Genomic DNA, 25,942 nt, shown 5'->3' with positions numbered 1-25,942 from the left:
GGCACATATAAGTCCCAAGCTCCTGAGTATTCGTCTGTAGGAGAGATGCTCTGGGTCCCAGGAGCCATGAGCTGTGCCCTTGTCTTCAGGCTTTTCCTACTTCTGGGCCTGGCTGTACCTTCCCAAGGCAACCACCGAGGGCCTACATCTCACCTGCGCTATTCCAGGTTCCTAGATCCTTCCAATATTATTTTCCTGCGCTGGGACTTTGACCTTCAGACTGAGATCATCACTTTTGAGCTCCGAGTTCAGACCTCTGGTTGGGTGGGGCTGGGCATCACCAATCGTTACACGAATGTGGGAAGTGACCTGGTGGTCGGAGGAGTCCTGCCCGATGGCAATGTCTACTTCTCGGTAAGTCTGAGGGTGACCCCCCTGCAAGAGACCAACTTCTTGGCTGGGTCCAAGGTAATTTCATGACCCAGAGTTTCCAGCCAGGCCCCCAGCACCCTGCATAAATCAGCACACTACTGCTCTCTCTACAGAAAGGATGCAGTGCACAATTCACAATCTCTCTTCCAGCACACACATCCCCAAGGCTGCTAAGACAAAGAAAGGCTTAGGCTGTGAACATGCCTTGTGACTATCCCACTAAATTCAGGTCACTGGGGAAAATTCAAACACAACATTAAACTAAATTCAGCAGCAGTAACATTAGTGTCTTAAAGTTGTTAGATACTTGGTTTTCAACAAGTGTTGTTCTGACTTCTTTTTATGTTAGACGCCATAGAATCACTATGAAGTATATTATTATTACCATCCTCGTATTTCAAATGAAGAAGGAGCTTCACACCACTTCCCAAGTGGGACTGATTCTGAGCTCAGTATCACTAGCTGAACTACGCTGCCATAGGAAAGCATAATAGCATAAGGTCATTGGTGTAAAGAGCCAAAGGAGAAAGGATGAATGGCTTGGATCATTCTCAAAATCAGTGAGTTTCCAGAGGTCATGGAGGCAAGGTTTGAAATGGGAGAAGCACAAGCAGGTGATGAGGTAAAATTCCATGAGACACGGTCAGTCTTCCCCAAGAATCCATGTCTGGGCAGCATGCTGTGCAGAGGAGGAAGCTACCTCATAAAGCAGACCTGGTTCCACTACTGAAGTACAACCCTGAGGCTGCTAAGGGGACACACACTGCCTCAGTGCAAGATGGTCTGGGCTCTCGTTCTTACTTCTTGACCTCCCCTGATGCCAGGATCAGCACCTCGTAGATGAAGACACCCTACAGGAGGATGGAAGCCAGGATGCTGAGCTCCTGGGGCTGACAGAGGACGGCGTCTACACCACCATGCGCTTCTCCAGGCCCTTGCGCTCCTGCGACCCTCACGATCAAGACATTACGGTAGGCTACATAGTACCCCACATCCACAAGGCCTTCGAAGGGTCACCTTCCAGAGATTCAGTGCCCACCCGGTCTCCTCCCTCTTGAAGAACCCTGCCCAATGTCACCCTTTTATGTCAACCCTCTTGATTTACAAATCCAGATCCAGGCATGGAGGGTAAATGGGAAAAAGAAAGTGTGTTTAAAATGACCTGAAAGATTAGCGTTGGAGACAGAATAAGATACAAATCAGTCCTGTCTGCACTTTAAATGTTCTTTCCACCAGGCACTGGTGGCTCTCATCTGTAATCCCAGCTCCTCAGGAGGCTGAGATCTGAGGATCACAGACTGAAGCAGAAAAGCCCCCGTGAGACTCCTATCTCCAATTCATCACTCAAAAACCAGAAGTAGAGCTGTGGCTCAAAGTGGTAGAGTGCTAGCCTTGAGCAAAAGAGCTCAAAGACAGTGCTGGGGCCCTGAGTTCAAGCCCCAAAACTGACAAAAAAAAATCCCTTCCATTCCCCTGGGTAGACATGGCTTGCTTGCATAGTGCCTTGGGGGTGCAAAGGGCTTTTGGTGTGCGGCACCCACTCAGGACTCATGACACCCCCAGAGTGACACCATGAGGGTCCTGACCGCCTATGGCCTGGATGACACACCTAAGCTTCACCGGAAGCGGACCTTCGTCAAATCCATTTTTCTACTACAAGTGTACTACCACGATGACACAGATGCTCCTGGCGATGCCATTATCCATGACCTGGAAATCACAGACGTGAGACCCCCGCCTCCCTGCCTCCACCTCCAGCATCCTCTCCGCCTTCCCACTCCACCCAGAACCCCCTGTACACCCACTGTTCAGTTCGTCCCCCGGGGTAATGTTAGTGACACCCCTCTGTCTCCCAGGCACCACCATTATAGCCCTAAAGCAAACACCCTCCCTTGTCCTGTTCCTTCCTCTGCTTTGGGGGAGCCCTCACTCACTCCCATCCCACCGAGCCTTTGCCCACCTCCTCCCAGTTCCTCATTCCAGAGGCGGACACCACATACGCCTGCACCTTTCTTCCTCTCCCCATCGTCAGCAAGAAGCATCACATCTACAAGGTATGCTTGAGGCGCTACACATTGCTAACATGGTGAGGCACGTTCGCAGAGCAGTGGGAGTGTGTGGCCCTGAAAGATGGCATCCAGAAGGTTTCTGCAAAGGGGGAAGTTGAGGGAAGCCCTCTCCCCAGGAGAGGGGCCAGGCACAGCTTGGTGAATAGGGAAGTGACATCATTTCCTGAGCCCAGAAATACAACCGAGCCCACTCACTCCTTCCATGCAGTGGAAGCCACTAGTTAATAAGTGTTTTCTAAGAACAAAATTCTGTTCTGGCCCCAGAACTCTGCTTACTTAACTGAGAGGGAGGTGCATTCAGGAGGGGGTATAGTCAGAGCTGGTAGAAAGTAGGCAAACTGGCAAGAAGAATGAACTCAAACTTGGTTACTTCAACTTTGAATGATCTGGCTTTAAATAAGTCCATAAAATAATGTTTTATGAAGTGCCAAATACATTGGAACCATTTTTTTTTAGGAAAGAGGACTTATTTATTTATTTATTTATTTATTTATTTATTTTGCCAGTCCTGGGCTTGAGCTCAGGGCCTGAGCACTGTCCTTGGGCTTTCTCAAGGCTAGAGCTCTACCACTTGAGCCTCAGCACCACTTCCAGTTTTTTTTCTATGTATGTGGTACTGAGGAATCGAACCCAGGTCTTCATGCTTGCTAGGCAAACACTCTACCACTAGGCCAAACTCCCAGCCCAAAAAGAGGACTTTTTAAAGGTATAGTTACATGCTCCAAGAGGGTAAAACGATTGAACTTACTAAAGAGAGGCAGAAGTCTTGAAAGATCTTAGCTGGTTTAACACTGTGTGCTGTGTTTTCACAGAGACATTTAGAGTGGAAAGAATCCAACAAATTGAGAAAGATTTAGAAATAGAAAATAGCCAAGTTGTACTTGGGAAAGGAATGGAGAGTGTAAGGATTTGACAGAGGAAACCCTTCACTGTGTTTCCCCTCCTTTCTCTGTACAGTTTGAGCCCAAGTTGCTGGACCGCAATGAGACGTTGGTGCATCACATCCTGGTGTACGCCTGTGGCAATGCCAGCACACTCCCCCCGGGCATCAAAGAATGCTATGGGTTTGATGCCGCCTTCTCCCTCTGCTCCCAAGTCATCATGGGCTGGGCTGTCGGGGGCCCTGTGAGTCTTGTGATGGGAAAATGCATGGCGAAGGGATTGCTGGGGCTGGTAGAAATCGAGGGGAGATCTCGTGGGGTCTGGAGCGATGGGGAGAAAAGGATAACAGAAGCCCTAGATTCCTGAACCTGGTCTTGTGCTTCTTGTGGCCACCTTTCCCTCCACCCCCAGAGCTACCAGCTTCCTGATGACGTGGGCATCTCTCTTGGGACTCCCTTGGACCCTCAGTGGATCCGACTGGAGATTCACTACAGCAACTTTCACAACATTCCTGGTGAGTCACCTCAAGGCTGATCAGGGTTGCGAGCATGCTCTCTTCTATTAGTCCCAGCCCATCCCGCCTCCTGGGCCTGCTTCTCCACTGTGACCCACTCTCCTGCCTTCTGAAGAGGTTGTTTCTTCCCGCCCCAGGCATCTATGACTCTTCGGGGATACGTTTATACTACACCTCTCACCTGCGTAAATACGACCTCGGAATCCTGGAGCTGGGCGTCTTAACTTTCCCCATCCACTTCATCCCGCCGGGGGCTGACTCCTTCATGTCCTATGGGCTGTGTAAGACAGACAAGTTTGAAGAGGTGAAGCTGGATGCCACGCCTTCTCGGAGGGTTCCTCGTTTCCCAACACAACTGTGATGTGGTCCCCAAGCATGTATAGCCTGAACGCCCATCCTGGAGAATGATTGGAAACTGGAGCTTAGGCAAATGACTAACATCAGTCATGCCAGGGAAGAGATGAGTCAGGGATTTGGGGGTGGTGGGAAGCGGGATAAGAGGGGGAAAGTACTCACCAGCCACACAAAGGTCAATGTCCTATGGCAGTAGAGCTAGAGATGGAGATCAGAGTTCTTAATACACCGGGCGTACCTCCTCCCTGTGCAGATGAATGGGGCTCCAGTAAGCGACATGATTGTAGCCAGCTACCTCCTCCACACTCACCTGGCCGGACGTGCCCTGCGGGCTGTGCAGTACAGGTAATGGAAGACCTTGGCTGGAAGTGCTCTCTTCTGTATGTCAGAGTAGACATTTACTTCTCAGCAGGAGGGCATGCTGGTTGGGAAGAGGGGAAGCTAGAACTATCCTTAGAATAGAGACCACCAGAGCAAGGAGCGCTTGCATGTCATTTGGGGACAGGCTATTCACAAAGACCCCAGCATACTGCATCTTTTATTTGGTGGGCCTTCTCTCTACTCCATCTTCATTCCATTGCTATCTCATCCCCTTCTCTCCTCCTAGAAATGGAAAACAACTCCGAACCATCTGTAAGGATGATTCCTACGACTTCAGTCTGCAGGAAACACGAGATATGCCTCATCTGGTGGACATCAAGCCGGTGAGAGCTGGAGGAGGAGCAGGAGAAGAGCGTGGAGCTCACAGGAAGCTCTAAGACGGCACCTGAGTCCTCCTGCCACGTACCTAGGCTTCCTCTTTCCTCTGAACAGGGAGATGAACTGCTGGTAGAATGTAACTATCAGACACTGGACCGGGACTCCACAACTTTTGTAAGTGTGTCTCTCAAACATGGTCCCGGTGAGATCAGCCCTAAAGACAGAGAAGGACAAGAGTGAGAAAGATATTGCTAAGGGAAGCAGGGAGCTAGGGCCTGGAAGAATGGATCGAGTGAATGACAGAGTACCAGTCAAACACGTGAGCTGAGGTAAAGTGAGGCCCTGAGTTGAATCCCCAGTTTAACAAAGGAAAGGAGAGAAAGAAGAGAGGGGGAAGAAGGAAAAAAAGAAAGATAAGAAGGGGAAGGAAGGGAGGAAGGGAGGAAGGAAGGGAGGAAGGAAGGAAGGAAGGAACGAAGGAAGGGAGGGAGGGAGGGAGGGAGGGAAGGAGGGAGGGAGGGAGGGAGGGAGGAAGAGCTCTTGGGTAGAAGTTAAAGGGATTAGGAAAGATTCCTGAAGAAATGGACACAGTTGAGGGGAGATGTGACTTGGAATGGTCCTGAGGCAATGTGTCTAACTCTGCCACATTCTAAATATTCTCAGGGTAAATAAACCTGCGATTCAATTAACTAGTTACTGAGTAGGCAAGTAACCGAACACCAACTCTATTATAAATAAATAGTTTGGCAGCTCTATAGTGGTCAGATAGGTTATAGATACTAACAGAGACAGTGGAACAGAAATGGAGGAAAGAAAAAAGGTGCATGGGATATGTCTACCAATATATGGTCAGTAATTGTCCAGCAATTGAAAATATAGCATCACAAAGGAAGAGTGTTGTAAGGATGCATGAGCTTGCTTTACATAGAGGCAAAATCAACAAGGAGTTTCTCAAACAGAATGACTCCCCAGGCGATTTTTCTGTCCACCTTGTGTCCCTCTGTCTGCACACCTTTGTGCTTAGTTTTTCTCTCTCACCTCTCCCAGGGAGGCATCAGCACCATTAATGAGATGTGCCTCATCTTTCTCTTCTACTATCCCCGAAATAACATCTCCAGCTGCCTGGGGTTCCCTGACATTGTCTATGTGGCCAATGAGCTGGGGGAGGAGGCATCAGAGTAAGTCATGCACACGAGGGTGGGGGAGGGGCTGGAGGAAGGCGGAAAAGGTGACCGGCCCACCACTCTAGGTTGATGAGCCAAGCGTCATTAGAGTGTGGCAGAATCAACCCCTGCCTTTCTCACACTTTCATCATTGTCTGAGTCTCCAGTCAGATATTTTGGGGGGAAGTTTACTATGTCAGAAAGACCATTGGGAGAGGCAGAGCTGGCTTACAAGTTAGTTACTTATGCACAAATTCTGTCTTTCTTGCTGTGCCCCTTGACTCAAAGATTATGTTTACATACAAGCCATGATCTTCAATAATTTGGAGGTAAATGTCTCTGAGATGCTCATGAAGAGCCCAGAAACTTCTGAGACACAATGCACATCAGTGCAGACACACTTGCATGGAATTTTAGGGTAACTACAGGTTTCCTGAAGTCAATCCAGTAACGTTCTTGGATGTCATGACGACTCGATCGAGAATCATGCTTACATATGGTCTTTTGATTCTTTTTCAATGTCTAAAATTCTCCTCTGGAGGTACTTTTCCTCTGTCAAATTCGTGGTGGTGTTCATTGAGTTATAAGGCTTCCACTTGGCTTAGGCTGACATGAAACTCATGCTTAGGAAAACACGGTTGAGGCTCTCAGTGTATTCTGTCAAAGCTCCCAGTCAACCCAGGCTCATCTGTGTCCCATTCTCACCACACCATCGCAGGAATCCCATGGAGAACCTGATCGTCTTGGAAAGCATCGACTGGACTCCAGAGAATATACAGAAGGCCGAGAGAGCCTGCAAGGAGTCCCGGCAGACAGTGATGATCAGAACCATCGACGTGTGTGCCTCGGGAGACGTCCTCCTCTAGGGCCAGGGTGGGGGAGGCTTGGGTCTCTGTTGGTCAAAGGCAGGAAAAGAGAATGAAGATGGAAGTGAATGACAGTGGTGGGTTTCAGGGTAGAGAAAGGAGGGATTAAAACAGTAGAACGATGAGTTGTTGCTGCCCCAGGGTGGGGTGGGGTGGGAGTGTGAATGGAGCCCCCTCCTTAGCCTGGGAGCTTTGCCTGGATAGAAATGAGCTGGTAAGGTTTCAAAGAAGAAAAAGAGGGAAGGGAAGCTTTGGATTTCCCCCTTTCCTCCCCTTTCCTCAAGGAGGTGATTGAAAACACCACAGGATGGATTCCTGACATCATTCCCACTCCTCCCGGGCCCTGCTTGGAGTCTTCTGGAGGCAAAGTGGAGCCCCAGGACAGGAACCCTGCAGGATTCAGGGCGGCACCCATGGCCCTGGCACGTTCCAGCACCGCCTCCCCCCGAGTCTGCCTTCTGACTGCCCTCCTGTGGCTCCACGGTGCCCTCTTGTGGCTGCTCCTGGTCCTCGTGTAGGCTGGAGTAGTGCGATTCTGTCTCCTCCTGCAGGATCCTCAGAGCCCTGTGTCTCAGCCCTCCCTTACTCTCTGCACAGAGACAAGAGAGATGTCCCCCACTGCCACTGGTGCCACTTGCCATGAGCCAAGCCATGGAAAGCTCTAGAAAGCATCATGCATGACAGACACCATATGCAAGTCATCAAAATGCTTCAGAACGATGTGTTCTGACAACGCCTGGCTCCAAGGCTGGATGTGAAGTGATGGATCCATTCTCTGAGAAGTCGGTCGACCTAACCCCATAGAGATTTCCCCAAGCTGGGATGGGCTTAAGTGCAAAAGAGAGCCAAGCAACCCTCTGCCCATGCATGCCTACCTGACCATGGCTAAGTTATCTTTTCTAATGACTTGTTTCCGCCCTCTCTGTGGCGCAGTAGCAGTAAGCCACAGATGTGAAGAGCTGGAGGTGATCTTTGTTAAAGGGAAGGGCTCTGTGTATAAGAATAAAGTTCTAGGCCTCACATTAAATACAACTCAACTGGCTTCCTGTTACCATCTCTTTCCTTTGCGCCTTTGTTTCTGTAGAAGCAGCTGAGTGATTTCTCAAAGTTCTCGGATAAGGTATCTAAAGGGCATTTAAATTCTTGGCTGACTAAAATGTGACATTTACCCTACAGTCCTTGACATTTGCTTCTGGCTCCACTGTGGCGTGATCTTTTTATTTCCCCAAGTGTCACATGGTCACTCAGGTTGTCTGTTCTTAAGAGCCTTAGGAACAGGCCTATGAACTGAGCTCTGAGAATGGATGAAGAGCATAATGAAGAAAGGCAATCCTAAACCCAGAGCTCAGCGAGCTCCCAGCGACAGAGGGGAAATTAAGTATAAATGCCATGGGGAACCAAACTGCAGGTTGTACCTGTGGTTTCTAGGAAAGGCCAGTGGTAGCTGCTCTGAGAGTTTCAAGGACATGTCGATGTCTTCTTAGTTTTGAAAAGTCCGCCCCCACACTAAAGGATTTGATGTCACTCTGCTGGTGAATGGATATCGTTGCTCAGTGTGGATTGTGAAAGGCACTTCTGCTCAGCTGTCCTTAAGTGTTTAAAGGCATCTTAACTCCCTGGAGGGCAGGGACGTAGTCCCAGCAAGCTCCACATTGCTGCTCCAGGGACAGGGTCTGGGGCCTCCCATCAGAGCCCTGCTTCCTGAGAAGCAATCATCCTCTTCCAGGACTGGTCAGCACACTGAGGATGTGGGGCAGGATGAGCAGGGACCGTCATTGTTCTTGCCCATGGGCAATTCAGGGCACCCCTCTCTGAAACTGCAGCACGCTCAGTGCCTGCCTTCAGCTCCTGCAGGCTTGGTGTGCCTCTTCCTGAGTGGAATCACATCTGAGCCTAAAAAATGTGTGGACAGAACGAAAACAGGCCCACCTGAATTCTGGATGCACGAGTCCATAGACTCCATGCAAGGGAAATGGAGTGTTTCCTTCTCTGTGATAACCCTGAGGTGCCTTCCAGTTTTCTGACTGATAGAAAGTACCTTCTCTAACAAGGACTGACAGAGATAAAAATGAGAACTAGATGGAAAGTTAAACAAAGTCAAAGAGATCATTTGTCTCACTTCACACCGATAAGTGAGTACACTTATTTCTGTCCTCCCTTGTATTAATCCAGAGCTTCGCAGACAATTTTATTTTTGTATGTGCTGGTATTTCAGCTTGAAATTGGGGCCTGGGCATTGTCCCTTAGCTGTGTTGCTCAGTGCCAATACTTTGCCATTGAGTCATATATCGCTCCACTTCCTCTTTAATAGGAGCTAAGAGTCTCATCTTATTCTGACCTCCATAATGGCTTCGAACAACAATCTTCAGATCTCAGTCTTCAGAGTAGCTAGGATTACTGGTGCAAGCCATTGGTGCCTGGCTTACCAAGCAAGTTCTTTCAGCCTTAATCTTCCATTTATCAATGTCATACTGGCTACATTTTTGATATTCTACACTGCAGCTTTGCCCACAGGAAATTGGGCCAGCTGAATAGCTACAGGTTCTAGCCCTGTAACAGAGTTTCCAAGCCCTGTCTTCTACTGCATGTTCCTACTTGGTTTTCCTTCACTTTCTTTCATATTCTGTCCACAGATGAATGCCAGGATGTATACACACACACACACACACACACACACACACACACACACACACACCCCCCATGTCAGGAACAGGTGTTAGTTAAATGGATAGAAGATGAAATATGCACAAGCCACTCCAAACCCTTTGAAGCCACAGGAAAGGGTCCACAGTCCCCCAGAACCAGCTCCACTTTGGGGTGGGATTCTATCTCAGAGCCTTTCCCAGCACACACCTCTCCTGACTGCCTCAAGAAAGATCCATATTTATATCAACCCATGAATAATGATATGTTTCTCTAGCTAAAAGGGTTATATTTACGTGTATATAATATAGTATAATTATATTATTCACAGTGTGTAGTATATATTACACATAATTTATATGATATATATTACATATAACTATATATTATATAACTATATATTGTTTTGTATATATTATATGCAGACTAATGAGCTTAGCCTAATACTACAAGGAAAATATCTTAAAATATTCCCACAAAGTTTGTGTGCTCAATCCTCAAGATTTGTAAGCTAATTTGTGAGCTGGTATTCAAGTTCCTTTTGAATTTATTTGTACTGAGACTTCACTTTCTTGACTACTCAAAATCAGAAACTTTTAGAAACCTGCAGACATCATCGCAACCAAGTAACCAAATCATTATCACCAGTAATGGGCAAATAGACCTCACCTGGCTCCTGACGTGATATACCAAGTTGGGTTTGATTGCCAGCACAATCACGAGAAAATGGAAGACAACCCCAGTACACAAAGGACATTCTACAATGAACTGGCTTGTGTCATTTCAACAAGTGTCAGAACCATGAAAGAAGTAGGGGAGGGAGGAAGAAGGTGGGGAGGAGAGAGGGAGAAAGGGAGAAAGGGAAAGAGGGCGAGAAGGAAAAGGGAGAAAGGGGGGGGAGAAATTCTGAGGGAAGTTTCTAGAAGAGACTAAAACACAAACCTAATCAAAATACAATGTGACATGTGTTCCTAGACTAAACTCCTTTCTGTTTTTTTTTTCTTGCTTATACTGGTTATTTACATTTCCTATAAAGAACATTAGTGGCACAATCATCAATAAAATTTGGTTTGGGTCTGGGCAATAAGTGATATTATTGTCTGTTTTGATGGCTTCTTTGTAGTTAAATGTAGGCACATGAGGAAATATTCTTTGTTTTATTAAGAAATGAGTACAAACCCTTTTTGCAATAATAAAATAGTCTACAAACTCAAATATGTAAGGCAGAGGGGATGGGGAAAAATAAAATGTCAGTATGGGTACATAATTTATAATTTTAGACAATAATCTGAACTGAGTGAACAGTTTTCTGTATCATTGTTGCAAATTTTCTCTCACTTTATTTTGTATTTTTAAATAGAATTCTATTATGAAGGTGTTGTGCAGAAGGATTTCTAGTGCATAAATCAGGTAATGAATACATTTGGGGGGCAATGTCAACACTTCCTTTGCTTTCTACCAGTTTTTCCCTCTTCTCTAGCTTTAAGCTTACTTCAAAACAAAACTTTAATTAAAACAAACTAGCACAGAATGTATAAGATAACACTATGAAAAATGGAGGTAACATTAAAAAATAGAAAGTAAAACAAAGCAGATAAAGCATAACTTGAAAACAATTAATTTAGAAAAATATCAATTTTCACGATAAAGAACCTTTCGCCAACTCTTATTCTGGAAAAACATTTTTGGTCTCTAACTCTAGTATCATCATGGCCACTGACTGAATGTCAGCTGTCTAACACAAATAAACAAAAACTTGTATATCTTAGGCTGCAAAACACTAAAATATTACTGTAAAGACAATTATTCCTATAGCCATGAGATGGTGACCATTTAATTCAATGTAAGCAGTCACTCTTTAGTTCTTATTCAAGAATTTAATTTGTTTATTTTGTGGCTAGCTGAGGAGGGCATGTCTGCATCTGTACTATCTGTTGTGATTGGTAGTGTTTGTTGATGGCATTGTGATAGGAATGGTATCATTTGTGTTGGCAGTCGTGCTTGTAGAGAAAGGAGTTGCTGCAGCAAGAAGAGTGCTACTAGATGTGACCTCAGTAGTACTTGTTGTATAGGATGGGGTGATGGTAGTATTTATAGAAGTGGCATTTATTACTGGAATAGTACCATTCACTGTGACCTCAGGAGTGTTTGTTGTGTGAGCTGGGGCTGTGTCGGGAGCTGTGACACCAGTGTTGGCAGAGGTATTTGTAGAGATAGGAGTGCTTGTTCCAGGACGAGTGCTGACAGTTGTGTTTACAGAAGAAGGGGTAGTTGTACCTGGAACAGTACTGTTTATTGGGATTTCTGTAGTGTTGGCTGTGTGGGCTGGGGTTGTGACGGGAGCTGTGACACTGACATTGGCAGTAGTGCTTGCAGAGAAAGTATTGCTTGCACCAGGACTAGTACTGGCAGTTGCATTGACAGAAGTGGTAGTTGTACTTGACACGGTACTGGTCACTGAGATAGGAGTGCTTGTTCCAGGACGAGTGCTGACAGTTGTGTTTATAGAAGAAGGGGTAGTTGTACCTGGAACAGTACTGTTTGTTGGGATTTCTGTAGTGTTGATTTCATGAGCTGGGGTTGTGATGGGAACTGTGACACTGGCATTGGCAGTAGTGCTTGCTGGGAAAGTAATGCTTGCACCAGAACTAGTACTGGCAGTTGCATTGACAGAAGTGGTAGTTGTACCTGACATGGTACTGGTCACTGAGATAGGAGTGCTGAAAGTTGTGTTTATAGAAGGGGTAGTTGTACCTGGAACACTACTGTTTGTTGGGATTTCTGTAGTGTTGATTTCGTGAGCTGGGGTTGTGACAGGAGCTGTGACATTGGCATTGGCAGTAGTGCTTGCAGGGAAAGTAATGTTTGTACCAGAACTAGTACTGGCAGTTGCATTGACAGAAGTGGTAGTTGTACTTGACACGGTACTGGTCACTGAGATAGGAGTGCTGAAAGTTGTGTTTATAGAAGGGGTAGTTGTACCTGGAACACTACTGTTTGTTGGGATTTCTGTAGTGTTGATTTCGTGAGCTGGGGTTGTGACAGGAGCTGTGACATTGGCATTGGCAGTAGTGCTTGCTGGGAAAGTAATGTTTGTACCAGAACTAGTACTGGCAGTTGCATTGACAGAAGTGGTAGTTGTACCTGACATGGTACTGGTCACTGAGATAGGAGTGCTGAAAGTTGTGTTTATAGAAGGGGTAGTTGTACCTGGAACACTACTGTTTGTTGGGATTTCTGTAGTGTTGATTTCGTGAGCTGGGGTTGTGACAGGAGCTGTGACACTGGCATTGGCAGTAGTGCTTGCAGGGAAAGTAATGTTTGTACCAGAACTAGTACTGGCAGTTGCATTGACAGAAGTGGTAGTTGTACTTGACACGGTACTGGTCACTGAGATAGGAGTGCTTATTCCAGGACGAGTGCTGACAGTTGTGTTTATAGAAGAAGGGGTAGTTGTACCTGGAACAGTACTATTTGTTGGGATTTCTGTAGTGTTGATTTCATGAGCTGGGGTTGTGATGGGAACTGTGACACTGGCATTGGCAGTAGTGCTTGCTGGGAAAGTAATGCTTGCACCAGAACTAGTACTGGCAGTTGCATTGACAGAAGTGGTAGTTGTACCTGACATGGTACTGGTCACTGAGATAGGAGTGCTGAAAGTTGTGTTTATAGAAGGGGTAGTTGTACCTGGAACACTACTGTTTGTTGGGATTTCTGTAGTGTTGATTTCGTGAGCTGGGGTTGTGACAGGAGCTGTGACACTGGCATTGGCAGTAGTGCTTGCAGGGAAAGTAATATTTGTACCAGAACTAGTACTGGCAGTTGCATTGACAGAAGTGGTAGTTGTACTTGACACGGTACTGGTCACTGAGATAGGAGTGCTGAAAGTTGTGTTTATAGAAGGGGTAGTTGTACCTGGAACACTACTGTTTGTTGGGATTTCTGTAGTGTTGATTTCGTGAGCTGGGGTTGTGACAGGAGCTGTGACATTGGCATTGGCAGTAGTGCTTGCTGGGAAAGTAATGTTTGTACCAGAACTAGTACTGGCAGTTGCATTGACAGAAGTGGTAGTTGTACCTGGAACACTACTGTTTGTTGGGATTTCTGTAGTGTTGATTTCGTGAGCTGGGGTTGTGACAGGAGCTGTGACACTGGCATTGGCAGTAGTGTTTGCAGGGAAAGTAATGTTTGTACCAGAACTAGTACTGGCAGTTGCATTGACAGAAGTGGTAGTTGTACTTGACACAGTACTGGTCACTGAGATAGGAGTGCTTGTTCCAGGATGAGTGCTGACAGTTGTGTTTATAGAAGAAGGGGTAGTTGTACCTGGAACAGTACTGTTTATTGGGATTTCCGTAGTGTTGGCATTGGCAGTAGTGCTTGCAGAGGTAGGAGTGATTGTACCAAGACTAGTACTACCCAACGTCACATCAGTGGTACTTGCTGTGCTTCGTGGGATTGTGGTAAACACAGCAGTGCTTGTAGAGAGAGGGGTTGTTGTTGTGTTAGGAGCTGCTGAGCTGGTTGTACCATCACTGGTACTGGTGGCTCCAAGTGTGGGTGTGACAACAGTAGTGGTTCCAGTTGTGGTGTCAGTCGTAATCCAGGGAACAGCACTTGAGAGGGGCGTGGTCCCCAGGCTTGTGGTAAGGCCTGTGGTAGTAGAGGTGGTGGTTGCCTGAGTGCTGGTGGAAAGGGGGGTGGCTCTGGCGGTCGTGGGAAGCGGAGGATCGCCATGAACCCACGTGACCTCGGTTAGTTTCTCCAGGCTGATGTTCTTGTCTGTCAGTTGGATAGTTAGTGTCTGCCAGGAAAGAAAAAAATCAAAGCTGTCCATGAGAACTGCCTTAATATGGTATTTAAATCTCATCTCTGAGAGAGTAAGAAGATTTAAAACTGCACTTTTCATGCTGCACTGGCTTTGCTCATGTCAGTACGTGGGGACGCTCCACGTGCATAACTATGTCACAGCAATCTCTTCCTGTGACCCATTCATTCATGGTGATATCTGCAATGGTGCTTGGTAACTCTCTTTGGTTCTTCGTGGTCTAAAATGCTTATCTGGTAATTTGCTTATTTGGTTCTGGCAAACTGAAGCAGGCCCTCTAATAGGGTCTCCTATTTAGTCAGCTCGTTTTGTTAATCTAACAAGTATGTTTGGTACTATATGTGATATAGATTCCTTTTTGGGTCACTGAAGTTCATCACCAATTTCCAACCCGAATGATCCCTTGTACAGCCAGAGTTGTACCTACTGCCAGAAGGAAAAAAGTTCAAAGATTTGGGGAGCTACTCTTGTCTTTGGCTCAGCCTCTGAGCAATTTACATTGTGTTGCCTGGAAAAACCAATACCTTCAAACACAGTACTATTCCTTGGATAAGCTCACAGAGAGATATCATCTTTAATCCTAGACTACATTGGGCCAGTGATTTTATAACATAATCCAACACTCCAAAATTTTCAGAAATGTATCTACCACCTCCAGGTATAGCCTTACTAACAGGGTTATCTCTAGTAATGACTGCAATAGTGATGATAATTATTCAGGGTAATCAAATTAGTTTATAATAATATTCCTTTCAGACATACCTGCTTGTTAGGGTCACTTGTGAAGTTGGTCTCTCTGAATTGTTGACTGTCATAGGTGACACTGACTTGGGTCACATAAGTAGAGTTTATGTCCCAGATTTTAATATAGCCAACTTTCAGTGGATTAGAGTTACTCAGATACTTGTTGTGAATAACATGGATTTGTAATATGTTCTGTTGCAGATTTGTAAAGAGAAAAAAGATACATCAGAATGCATGGGTAATAGACATTATTCTGTATTCAAATGTTTGGAAGACTACTTTCTGTTTTATTTTAATTCACCACTGCATAAAGACACACTTTCAGTATACCTGATATAAAAATTTGGGTGATGTCAGAAATAAGTTTAGGTGTCAACATCATAGAAGTAATTTTATGTTTATGAACAGAAATTGCCATTATCTCAGCTTCACTGAGGCTTTAAGACATACATTGAACAGCCTAGAGAGCTGACCAGCATAAACAGGGTGGAGTGATGACACTTCTGTGTGGGATGATGTATTAACTTGTGAATACAAAAGCAAATGCAGATGAACGCAGAACCATGGGAAATAGTTCCAAGACTAAGCACACTCTATTGGATTATGAGAAATCAACCAAACCACAAACTGCTTAAGTAGCAATACAAGGGCTAAAGCAAGTCACAAGATGCTCCATAATTGAAGTCAAATGAAAATATGGGCATTAAGAGAAAGGAAAAATTAACTAGGCACTAAGTGGTTCGTGTCTATAATTTTAGTTCTCAGGATGCTGAGATCTGAGGATCAAGGCTCAAAACCAGGCCAGGCAGAAAAGTTCATAAGACTCCTTACATCCAATTAATCAGAAAAGAAAGGAAGAGGAAGTATGACTCAAGTAGTAGCTTTCTACCTTTGAGCAAAATAAAGCCAAGTGAGAACTCAAGGCTCTGAGTTCAAGCCCCAGCACACCCACCTTTCCCAAACATACAAGTGAAGAAACTGAGTAACCATGAAAGAATTTAATAGAGAAATGAAAATTCTGATGACCTAAAGAGAAAGGTGGAGTTTACAGAGGCAGCAAGAACAAGTCAGGGGATGGAAAGGAGGAATGATTTGAACAGAAACTCACTTGCTGAGTGAGTACAAAGACAATTAGCTGGGGCTAAAGAAGCAGGGAAATGAGCCTGATTGAGTATACAAGATGAGATTATGAAGATTCCATGAGCCTGGCTCAGGAATACAGTTTCAGTAGAGTAACCCATTAATGTCTTGATTCACGTAGTACAAAGAAAATGGCACTGGAAGTATGTAGGCTTCTCTAGATTCATGGGGCAGCTGCATCAGGTGAAATATAAATTTCAAGCAAGTGAAATATAAATTGAATTTTTAAAATGCTCTATTTAACTCAATAAGACATTATTTCAACATCAATCCAATATAAAAATATAAGATGTTTCATCATCTTTGCTGACATTAAGCATCTAGTGTTTTAAAGTAGGCTAGTAATCGTCATACTGGACAGTGGAGGCTTAACATAGGCTGTTAATTTTAAGAACCATGTTTTAAGACAATGCCAGATTAACTGCATTCCAACCAGAATAATTAGGTCTTGAAATCAGTATAAATACAACATACAGGAAAAGTGAGGTTTGCCTGGAAATGTATAATTTTCAAAGGGAAAGTAGAAGGATAAATAAAAGAAACTTTCAAGCATATAATACATTGTAAATAAGCTATTCAATAAGAAATAGTTTATAGTAAATTAATTAACCATTTATTAATAGTAAATTAAATATTTAGAGTAAATTAAATAGTAAGTAATAGTAGATAGTTAATAGGAAAGTGCTAATAGGTTTGGGCTTTCGTGTTGCTTATTTCCAGCCACTAGGTAAAATCTACAGAGAGGAAGATTTCAGATTTGACATAGGGTGATTTTCTGCTTTCTCTCATTAGCAGTACATAGCATGGTTATCCATAAAACCCAATGAACACACAAGGTAGAGTGACAGCATTATTGCCTCTGGTGATTCATTTCTGTCTGCCTACATCTTCTGTGTACGTTTTACACCATCACCTCTCTAGATGAGATACACTATGCTTCTGGGTTTGGCAAAGTGACATTGATTTGCTAATTGAGAAATCAGTGTCTCTTGATGCAAAAAGTGATTTTTAGCAACTACTCAGGCATTTCTACTTCTATGTTTGCCCTTTCCCATATCATCAAAAGCTCATGGAAAGACTTTCTTATAAGGTCTTTTAAGCTTATCTTCAGGTCAGCTGACCCATACCATACATGAGTGAATGGATCCAAACTCAACCAAGCAAACAGACCAGTGGCTGCTTGCTAGAGACATATGAGTCAGCATTGGTCAGCCAAGTCCAGCCCAGATATCTAACTTCTGAAAATCCACAGCTAAATAAGCTTCATGTCATTGCTTTTTAAAAAATTATCTTTTATGCAGATTTATTGCCTAATAGATAACTTGAGATACTTATGCTTCAAAATCATTTCAGCTAGAAAAATTCCTCTGGAAACAAGTTATATATTTAAAGATCCAATATTTCCCTAGACTAATAAGTTTCAAGTTTCTTTTAATAAAGTGATTAAATATTGGATAATTGCTATAATAAACACTAGAAGAATGTCCTGTTAAGATATGGGAGATTAGATTAATACAATTCATAGACAACGTTTAATTTATAGTGAACTGGTAAAGCATTTACAAAAATAGAAGTCTTACCTGAGCTGCTGTAAAGTTGGCTAAGAAATAGTTTTCCTTTTCATACGTATCTGCAATTAAGAAAATGAGACATACGAAGATACGCTCAACATCTTTAACTAAAACGGAATTGCAAATCAAAACTACTACACTAAGATTTCATCTTACTTCAGACAGAATGTCCACCATCAAAAGAATAAACAGGAATGCTGATGAGAGGAAGTGGCACTGTGGCTCTAAGTGGTAGAACACTAGCCTTGAGCAAATGAACTCGAGAAGCATCCAGGCTCCGAGTTCAAGCCCCATGGCATACAAAAATAATGTTGGTAAAGATTCAGAGAGAAGGGAATCCTGATACTGTGTTGGTAGGAATGCAAACTAGTATAACCACTATGAAAATCAGTATGGCGATTCCTCAAATATCAATAAATAGGTCTACGTTATGATTCTGCCATACCATTGTAGCGTATATGTGTGCTAGAGTATCAGTCAATATTTGAGAGATTTCTTTATATCCAAGTTAATTATAGCTCCTATTTAAATACAATCAGGTATACACATATGGAACAGAAATGCAATGTGGGATCACTTGGGATAGAGACAGAGAAAATTATTGATGACAAATAATAATAAAATAGATGGTATCTATGTGTGAAGAGTATAAAGTCACTGAAAACTATTGAACAATAGGAGGTAAAGAAAATTTGCTTTAAAAGACAGCAATAAGGTTATCTTAATTTATTATAATATATGCATCTTTTCAGAATGTTCTGGTACAAAAAGGTAAGTACAAAATGTTTTCTGGTTGGTATGAGTAATTCCATAAAAATGTCCAAGGAAGGAGGTATTATAATTACAACAGATACCAATTATCCAAACTAAAATGAGAAGAGGAAAAAAAGCAAACCAGGAAGCACCCTTGTAGTGACATTTCATTCCCAGTTACAAGTTACCAAGGCAATTCTGAGCTCTAATTGTGTCTCCTCAGTGGACCTAGTTATGAGGAGAAAAGATGCCTGGGGTACAAGGGCTGGCCCAATCATGGAGCCACCCATGTCCCACAGAGAATGAATGGACTGTCACCTGATACTCGAATGCTTTTTCACTGTGGCAATCCAATGGGGTACAAGTCAGCCATGGGGGAATCCACACCACCTGGCTTCTGACCCCACAGAACTGGGGACCAAACCTCGTCTATAACACAAGGAGACATACAAGGAGACAAAAGGGACAAAAACGCCCCATCATTGCCTTCCTGGCAGCAGCAGACTTAAAGACATGTCTTCATGTCTTAAAGCCATGTTTCCAGCATGGTTGTTGAGTTTCCATGGTATGGCTTTTCTGAATCAAGCACAGGGACCCTGGACCCTGGGATATTCACACTCACCAACACTTTGTCCATCATCCCAGAACATCTGGCCTTGAGCCTCCCCATTCTCATCCAAAGCCACAGTCAATCCCATAAAATTTTGTCGGCTATAAAAGACAAGAGTGATTATAGGTTTTAAAAAATGAGAAACAGGCTGGGTGAGGTGGCTCACGACTATAATCCTAGCTGAGATCTGAGGGTCACAGATCAAAGTCACCCCCAGGCACTAAATTCTGTGAGACTCATCTTCAATGAACCACCAGAAAACTGAAAGTGGTCCTGTGGCTCAAGAGGAAGGGTAGTAGCCTTGAGCTGAAGAGCTCAGAGGTACTGCTCAGGCCTAAAGTTCAAGCCCCACAACCGACAAAACCAAATCAACTTATTTTATGAATACATAACTTAATGAGATATGAATTCCTTAGGAAGAAATTCCAAAAACAAAGGTCACTTCAATAGACTTCAGATTACTACAGACTAAACCCCACAGTTCTTAGCATTCACAGCCCTCCCATAATTTAAGCATCACCAGCCTCACCTTTATTTATTTTACCTTTCCTTTGTCTGAATGGTCTTCTATTCCTCAAACTCAACTCAGCTTTCATCTGCAGTTCCTTAATCTTCCTAGAATGTATCTATCTTTCCTGTATTTCCACATGCAAATCTTACTATCCAAGGTGCAGCCTAAAACCCTTTCATGCAACACCATGTATTAGGTGACAGACTGAAACTTCCCTTTTACATTATTGTTATGTTTTCTATGTGCTTCTCTTGATATAAATTACTCCCCTTAATGAATGAATTCATATAGACACTGATGGTGTGTGTGTGTGCGTGTGTGCGCGTGTGCGTGTGCTGGGGATGCTGGCTACTAAATCCTGTGCAGCGTACCATCACAGGCAAAGGTGCCCAGCATCACCACTCCTTCATTGGCCGTGATAGAAATATGGCTTCTGTCCTCAGGAAATATTGCTCAAGAAAATTCTGTGTTGTGACAGCATCACAGGTAAAAAGACTTGTCCAGGATGAACATCATGAACCAGACATCCTCCAGATCCTACTCAAAAGACCCTCAGAGAAAGAACCCACTAAAACAAATAGAGACCATCGGAAGCTCAAGGCACGATTCAGGAGTACTTGCTTAGCAAGCAGAAAACCCTGAGTTCAAGCCCCAGCACTGCTGAAGTACAGACCCATCTTATGATTTTCATTTGATGGAGGGAGGTGACAAAACATTGCCACTTCTTACCTGAGGTGAGTGTTCATTGCAGGCTCTTGCCAAGGCAGGATGTGGCCTCCTCTCACATGAAGGTTGATGTGGTCTAATGGAGCCGCCAGTGTTTTCCACACACCTGTAGAGTCATGGCCAGATTCCTAGAAGGAAGCATGCAGGCCAGAAACAGTGACAGAGAAATAGACATAATGAGTGCGTGCACTGGCTCTGAACTTCCATAGAGTCTCGTGGGTAAATCTCTTTGCAGCACTGGTTTACCTTAGAGAGAGCTGAATAAAATGAAAATTCAGTATTTTTGATAGCAAAAGGAGGGCTTCTTAGAGTTACGTCCCATGAGGGAGCTCAAAAAAAAAAAAAAAAAAAAACTTCATGTCTCTAAGTACTAAACTTACAAGAAACAAGGAAAAGTATATTCTTAAAAAGTTGGGATTCTGGAATCTAGGCAGAAATGAAGATCATGACAATCCTTATGATTTTGATAGGAAATCCTATAAAAGTTTAGTTCACTAAGAAAGCATGTTAGAAAATAAGCAAAACTCTGAAAAAAATCTTTGAGGAGGAAAATCTTTGCTTTTAGTTTTTGCTTTGGCCTTTGAAAACCTCATTCTCCTCTGTGTCTCCAGAGAGGGTGGATGATGAGTGTCTGTGGGGTACAGGAGCTGAGAAGTAGGGAGAAAAGCCTAGACACCTCTCTCACCTGCACAGACCATCTGGCTCCCCCAAATTGCAGTCATACGTACCGTGCTATAGTCATACCACCGGCCTCTGGGGAAATAAGCACTGATCTCAAACGTATTCTGAAACCAATAGATACTCCAGTAAGTAAGAATTTCACATTTTAAAATGCTTTCTGTGTAGATAGAATCATTCGAATATCAGAAGTTTGAGAATTTATTTAAAATAGTCTAGAGCATTGTTTTAAAGATATAAAAATCAATGTTTCCTAAAGTGAATCATAAAAAGACACACAGTGACAAATTTTCCCAATGAGAGACCAGCTTTCCGAAGCTTCCATTTATGGAGAATTTTTTTTGGGGGGTGGGGGTTAAGAATTTTTGCAAAGATTCCAGAAAAGTCAATTGTTTGAGAGCTGGACAAGACTAGAGGACCATTAAAGTGGATTTCCTGTGGTTTTTGAGTATGCAGGGGTTTGTGATCTAGAATGGAAAAACTCACACTTTCCAGCACAGGGCTCATCAAGATGGATGGCCCCAACATGAACTGCTGGTCTATATCCCATGTTGTGTTGTCATCCGTAAACCTGGAAAATAAATACAAAACTCTCTCCCAGCCTCTCCCAACCGAGGGTCACTGACAAGCCTTACCCAGACCCATTTCTTTTCCTTACTCGTGGAGAAGAGGCCGGATGACAGTACCGCCGTCCACATGTGCTTTATGCATCAACGTGTACAGATAAGGCAGCAGAGTGTATCTGGTCTGTAGGACTTCCCTTGCATACATCTCAAAGGTTGAGTTCCAGGCCACTGGGTCTTGTCTCTAAGAAGACACAGGAAAAGATAACTTTTCACTTCATCTTAGTGGTTTCTAAGAGGGATCATCAGAATTTATTTGATATCCAGGTATCGTATCACTTTTCCATTTCTACTCTACCTACTCCCCTGTCAGCTTCCAAAGGAGAGTGCTCATTCTTTATTGATGATTCCTAGTTCCCTATACCAGTCTACATCTAGCTCCCCATATATTATTGTGTCATATGGATAGGGCTCTGTGCAGCACTGATATACTTCAGAGAGATTTGAAAAAATGCAGATTTAATATTCTTGAAAGCAAAAGGGAGAGGGTCTTATGTTTCAGTTCCATGGGGAAGTCTATAAAATTTCTTGTTTCTAAGTACTAATTTCTTGAATGAAAATTATGTTCTTAAAAAAAAGTTGTGAAGCCAGGTGCAGGTGGATCACGTCTGTAATTCTAGCTACTCAGGAGGCTGAGATGTGAAGATCATGGGTCAAAGTCCGTCACAGCAGAAAAGTCCGTAAGATTCTATCTTCAAATAAACTACCAAGGGTGCCAGAAGTGGAGCTGTGGGTCAAGTGGCAGAACATTAGCCTTGAGCAAAACAGAAGCTCAAAGACATCACTCAGGCCCTGAATTCAAGCTTCAGGGCTTGGCACGCACACAAAAATAGTTGGTGATAAATTCAGGGTAGTAGATTTTGTGGGTTTTCCAAGAAATGAAGGTCCTAGTTATTGTTATGATTTTGATAAGAAATAAGTATAATACTGGTGTGTGTGTGTGTGTGTGTGTGTGTGTGTGTGTGTGTGTGTGTACTTGCCAGTCTTGGGGCTGGAACTCAAGGCCTGAGCACTGTGCTTGAGCTTTCTCAAGGCTAGAGCTCTACCATTTGAGCCACAGTACCACTTCAGGCTTTTCCTGTGTATGTGATACCAAAGAATCACATCGGGTCTTCGTGCATGCTAGGCAAGCACTCTACCACTAGGCAAAACGCCCAGCCCCTGTTGTGCTTTTTAAAAGGTGTGAGTTGAGGTATAAAACAGCTGCAGCATGAATAAGGGCTACCTCACCCTGGTCCCGATGGTGTTGTGGTTCCTGGAGAAGGGGTAAAAGGCCCCCAGCTGCATCCAGCGAGCACACATCTCAAACTCTGCATCTCCAAAGAACCCACAGATGTCTGCCCCTGTCTGAGAAGATGCAAAATCAGAGAATAAAGGTGGATGATTTTAGAACGCAGACACAGTGATAGAATGCAGATGCAGGATAGGTAGCAATGGTGCAGCCATGACTTACATAAGGCATTCCAAACAGACTGAACTCCATCAAGCCTGCAATGGAAGGACATGTTAGATGATGAAGCCCTTGGGAAGCACAGGGATGGTTTGACCTGACTTTGGATGATGAAGGGTGATGAAGGATGATGAAATTATCCCATGTTGGGTATAAATTAAAAGTCAGGCATGCATAGGGAACTCAGCTCCTGGTTATACTTCCCATGTAGCTAAGAAAGGCTAGAGAGCCCCAGTGTAACAACATAACACACATTTCGGTCTCCCTCCCATCACAAGCAGGTCCCTGGGAGCAAAGGCCACACACCAATGATAGACTTCTTCAGCTGGTCCCAAGCAGCGGTGTTGTCTCCCAGCCAGTGTCCTGCCCAGCGTCCAGAGGAAGGGAATGTGGAGCGGGTGATGACGATGCCTCTCTGTCCTGTGGCCTCCTGCACGGCCCTGGTTGGAGGGCAACAAGGAGGAGATGTACAGACATGAATCTCCAGCTCACACAGAGCATCGCTGCAGCCTGGAGAATGAGGCAGCCATGTTATTCTGTTGGGAATCAGGTCTTCCTACAATGAATCTTGTATCCTAAGGGATGCTCAGAATCTCAACCAGCTTCATGGTAGAATGGCCACAGGTACATGGGTGCCTAGAGTGAGGACTTCACTCTTTTAACCTAATCGGCTGGTAGGCTGAGTTTTGTGGAGAGGGTAGAGATGAGTGCAAAGCAGCTAGTTATGGAACAAGCCCTGGATCTCAGTCGTTCACTGGTCACTTTCATTTGTACCACCACACAACCTCATGATGAATATTTCATGTTATGAGCTGGGTGCTGGTGGTTCACGCCTGTAACCCTAGCTACTCAAGAGGCTGAGATCTGAGGATCATGGTTCAAAGCCAGCCTCGGCACCAAAGTCCCATGAGACTCTTATCTCCTATTAACCACCAGAAAACCAGAAGTGGTGCTGTGGTTCAAGTGGTAGGGTGCTATCCTTGAGCTGAAGAGATTAGGGACAGCACCCAGGTCCAGGGTTCAAGCCCCATGACCAACTACTGTCAGGAAACTGAGGCTCATGGAAGTTGTGTAACTCACACAGGTCATTTAAACAGTAAGGAGGGACAGGTGCTGGTAACTCACTCCTCTAATCCTAACTACTCAGGAGGCTGAGATCTGAGAATCGGAGTTCAAAGCCAAACTAGGCAGGAAAGTCCATGAGATTCATCTCCAATTACCAGAACGCCAGGAGGGACACTGTGGCTCTCAACGTAGCAGAGTGCTAGCTTTGAGCACAAAAGCTCAGGTACAGCACCGAAGACCTGAGTTCAATCCCTATGACCAACAAAACAAATCAAAACAACAACAACAAACATGAGTGAGTAGGTAGATCTAGGATCTGAACACTATTTTTGCTATCTGGTAATATTTCACTCCGCTCTTCTTCAAAAAACGTGCAAAGCATCTCTATTTATCATGGCCCCAAACAGAAACGATTTAAAGAACAAACAAAATGTCATATGTCTGTCTATCCCACAAAAGATTACGCCATCTGTAAAAAAAGGAATGAAATGCTGATTTTTAATGCAATCTAGATGAGTCTCGAAAATGCTATAGCAAGTGAAAGAAGCCATACTCCCCAAACAACATGTCATATTCTATTCCAGGAGACATATAGATAGAAAATGTACGTAGATGGCTGGGACTAAACACAATAGTAAATTATGACTGTTAATGGGTCAATGTATTTTTCTTCTTTGAGAGATAAATATTCTTACATTGCATTTCAGGGATAGATGTTCAATCTTGTGAATACTTTAAATACTTCCCACTGCTCACTCTAACGGGTGAGCTCAGCAACTACAGTGACAAAGTCCTGTGGATGGGCAACCAGGCCTGAGGCTTACAATTTCATTCACCTAACTAACACGATGTAGGGACGAGCACAGCACAAATTTGAAGCAGCAAAAGGAACGATATAGGACATTACTTTGCTGCCAGGTGAGCAAACACTCACTCGTAGGTGGGTCTGGTCTGGGACCAGCCATACAGGCTGTGGACGTTGTAATGCCGCACACGGGAGCCGTCGGGAAGGATCTGCTCGCTCTCCATGCACAGGGTCTTGCTGCTCAGACCCCTGTCCCTAGACTGCAAGTCTGAGACAAAATGGTTAATTATTTCTCAGATCAATTAATTGGCATGTCAGCCCACTTCTCAGCACAGGACGCCTTTATTGTTAGGACTCTTTTGTCCACTAGATGGTATTATTCCCAATGGAATCAATCCTGTTTCAAACCATTTTCCATCAATTTCCTAAAGGATCAGATCTTTCAGATTTCCTAAATGTGTCAGCATTTGTCTGAAACCTAAATGTTATATGAAGGGAGAGTGTGGAAATGAAATGAATGAATAAGTAAGGTAATGAGTAACAGACAACACAGAAGACATCAAGAAACTTGAATTCTTTTAGAAATTGTCTTCTGTTCTAGAGGCGCTATTAATTCAGTATTCTTGTGCAGGGGCCATGCTAATCTTGTCTGTATCGTTCCAATTTTAGTATATGTGCTGCCGAAGCAACCACTTAATTCAGTATTCTGAGGACTCTAATCCTAACCTCTTATTTTAATTTTTACTATAGTATGCTCACCAAGTCAGAGGACTGGATTTTCATTTCTAAGCGAATTTCATGGTGGTGGTGGTATGTGTGTAAGAGATGACATAAAATGTTAGCAATCAGGTCCTAGTTCCTTGGTGTCTTTTTTAA

At 43.9% G+C, this 25,942-nt stretch overlaps 2 protein-coding genes and 1 pseudogene across 2 annotated transcripts in view; 1 reads left to right on the top strand and 2 right to left on the bottom strand.

Moving 5' to 3' along the window:
- Window positions 1-66: 66 nt before the first annotated feature.
- Window positions 67-7,437, top strand: LOC150063684 (putative DBH-like monooxygenase protein 2). The gene is made up of 13 exons (XM_090332248.1): window positions 67-354; window positions 1,197-1,343; window positions 1,936-2,097; window positions 2,343-2,426; window positions 3,399-3,566; window positions 3,735-3,837; window positions 3,975-4,141; window positions 4,445-4,536; window positions 4,799-4,895; window positions 5,005-5,064; window positions 5,938-6,068; window positions 6,772-6,889; window positions 7,204-7,437. Exons 1-13 carry the CDS (start codon window positions 67-69, stop codon window positions 7,435-7,437), a joined length of 1,851 nt encoding a protein of 616 aa, XP_090188374.1.
- A 3,358-nt stretch (window positions 7,438-10,795) lies between these two features.
- Mgam2 (maltase-glucoamylase 2 (putative)) overlaps window positions 10,796-25,942 on the bottom strand; it is a 62,677-nt gene continuing 47,530 nt past the window's right edge. Inside the window, exons 36-47 of the mRNA XM_090332247.1 lie at window positions 25,196-25,334; window positions 23,503-23,636; window positions 23,200-23,234; window positions 22,977-23,093; window positions 21,782-21,930; window positions 21,610-21,694; window positions 21,174-21,230; window positions 20,449-20,573; window positions 19,221-19,309; window positions 17,855-17,904; window positions 15,153-15,326; window positions 10,796-14,366 (exon numbers count right to left, since the gene is read on the bottom strand). Coding sequence (XP_090188373.1) covers window positions 11,490-14,366; window positions 15,153-15,326; window positions 17,855-17,904; window positions 19,221-19,309; window positions 20,449-20,573; window positions 21,174-21,230; window positions 21,610-21,694; window positions 21,782-21,930; window positions 22,977-23,093; window positions 23,200-23,234; window positions 23,503-23,636; window positions 25,196-25,334 — 4,031 coding nt within the window. The 3' untranslated portion in view covers window positions 10,796-11,489. The remainder of the gene's footprint in view (window positions 14,367-15,152; window positions 15,327-17,854; window positions 17,905-19,220; window positions 19,310-20,448; window positions 20,574-21,173; window positions 21,231-21,609; window positions 21,695-21,781; window positions 21,931-22,976; window positions 23,094-23,199; window positions 23,235-23,502; window positions 23,637-25,195; window positions 25,335-25,942) is intronic.
- LOC150063683 (U6 spliceosomal RNA) lies at window positions 25,647-25,759 on the bottom strand (annotated as a pseudogene).

Source organism: Megascapheus bottae, chromosome 5 (assembly GCF_031878675.1).
Source record: "Megascapheus bottae isolate mThoBot1 chromosome 5, mThoBot2.hap1, whole genome shotgun sequence".
Lineage (NCBI taxonomy): Eukaryota > Metazoa > Chordata > Mammalia > Rodentia > Geomyidae > Megascapheus > Megascapheus bottae.
Note: the sequence above shows the minus strand (reverse complement) of the source record. Positions and strands in the feature narration are given on the sequence as shown.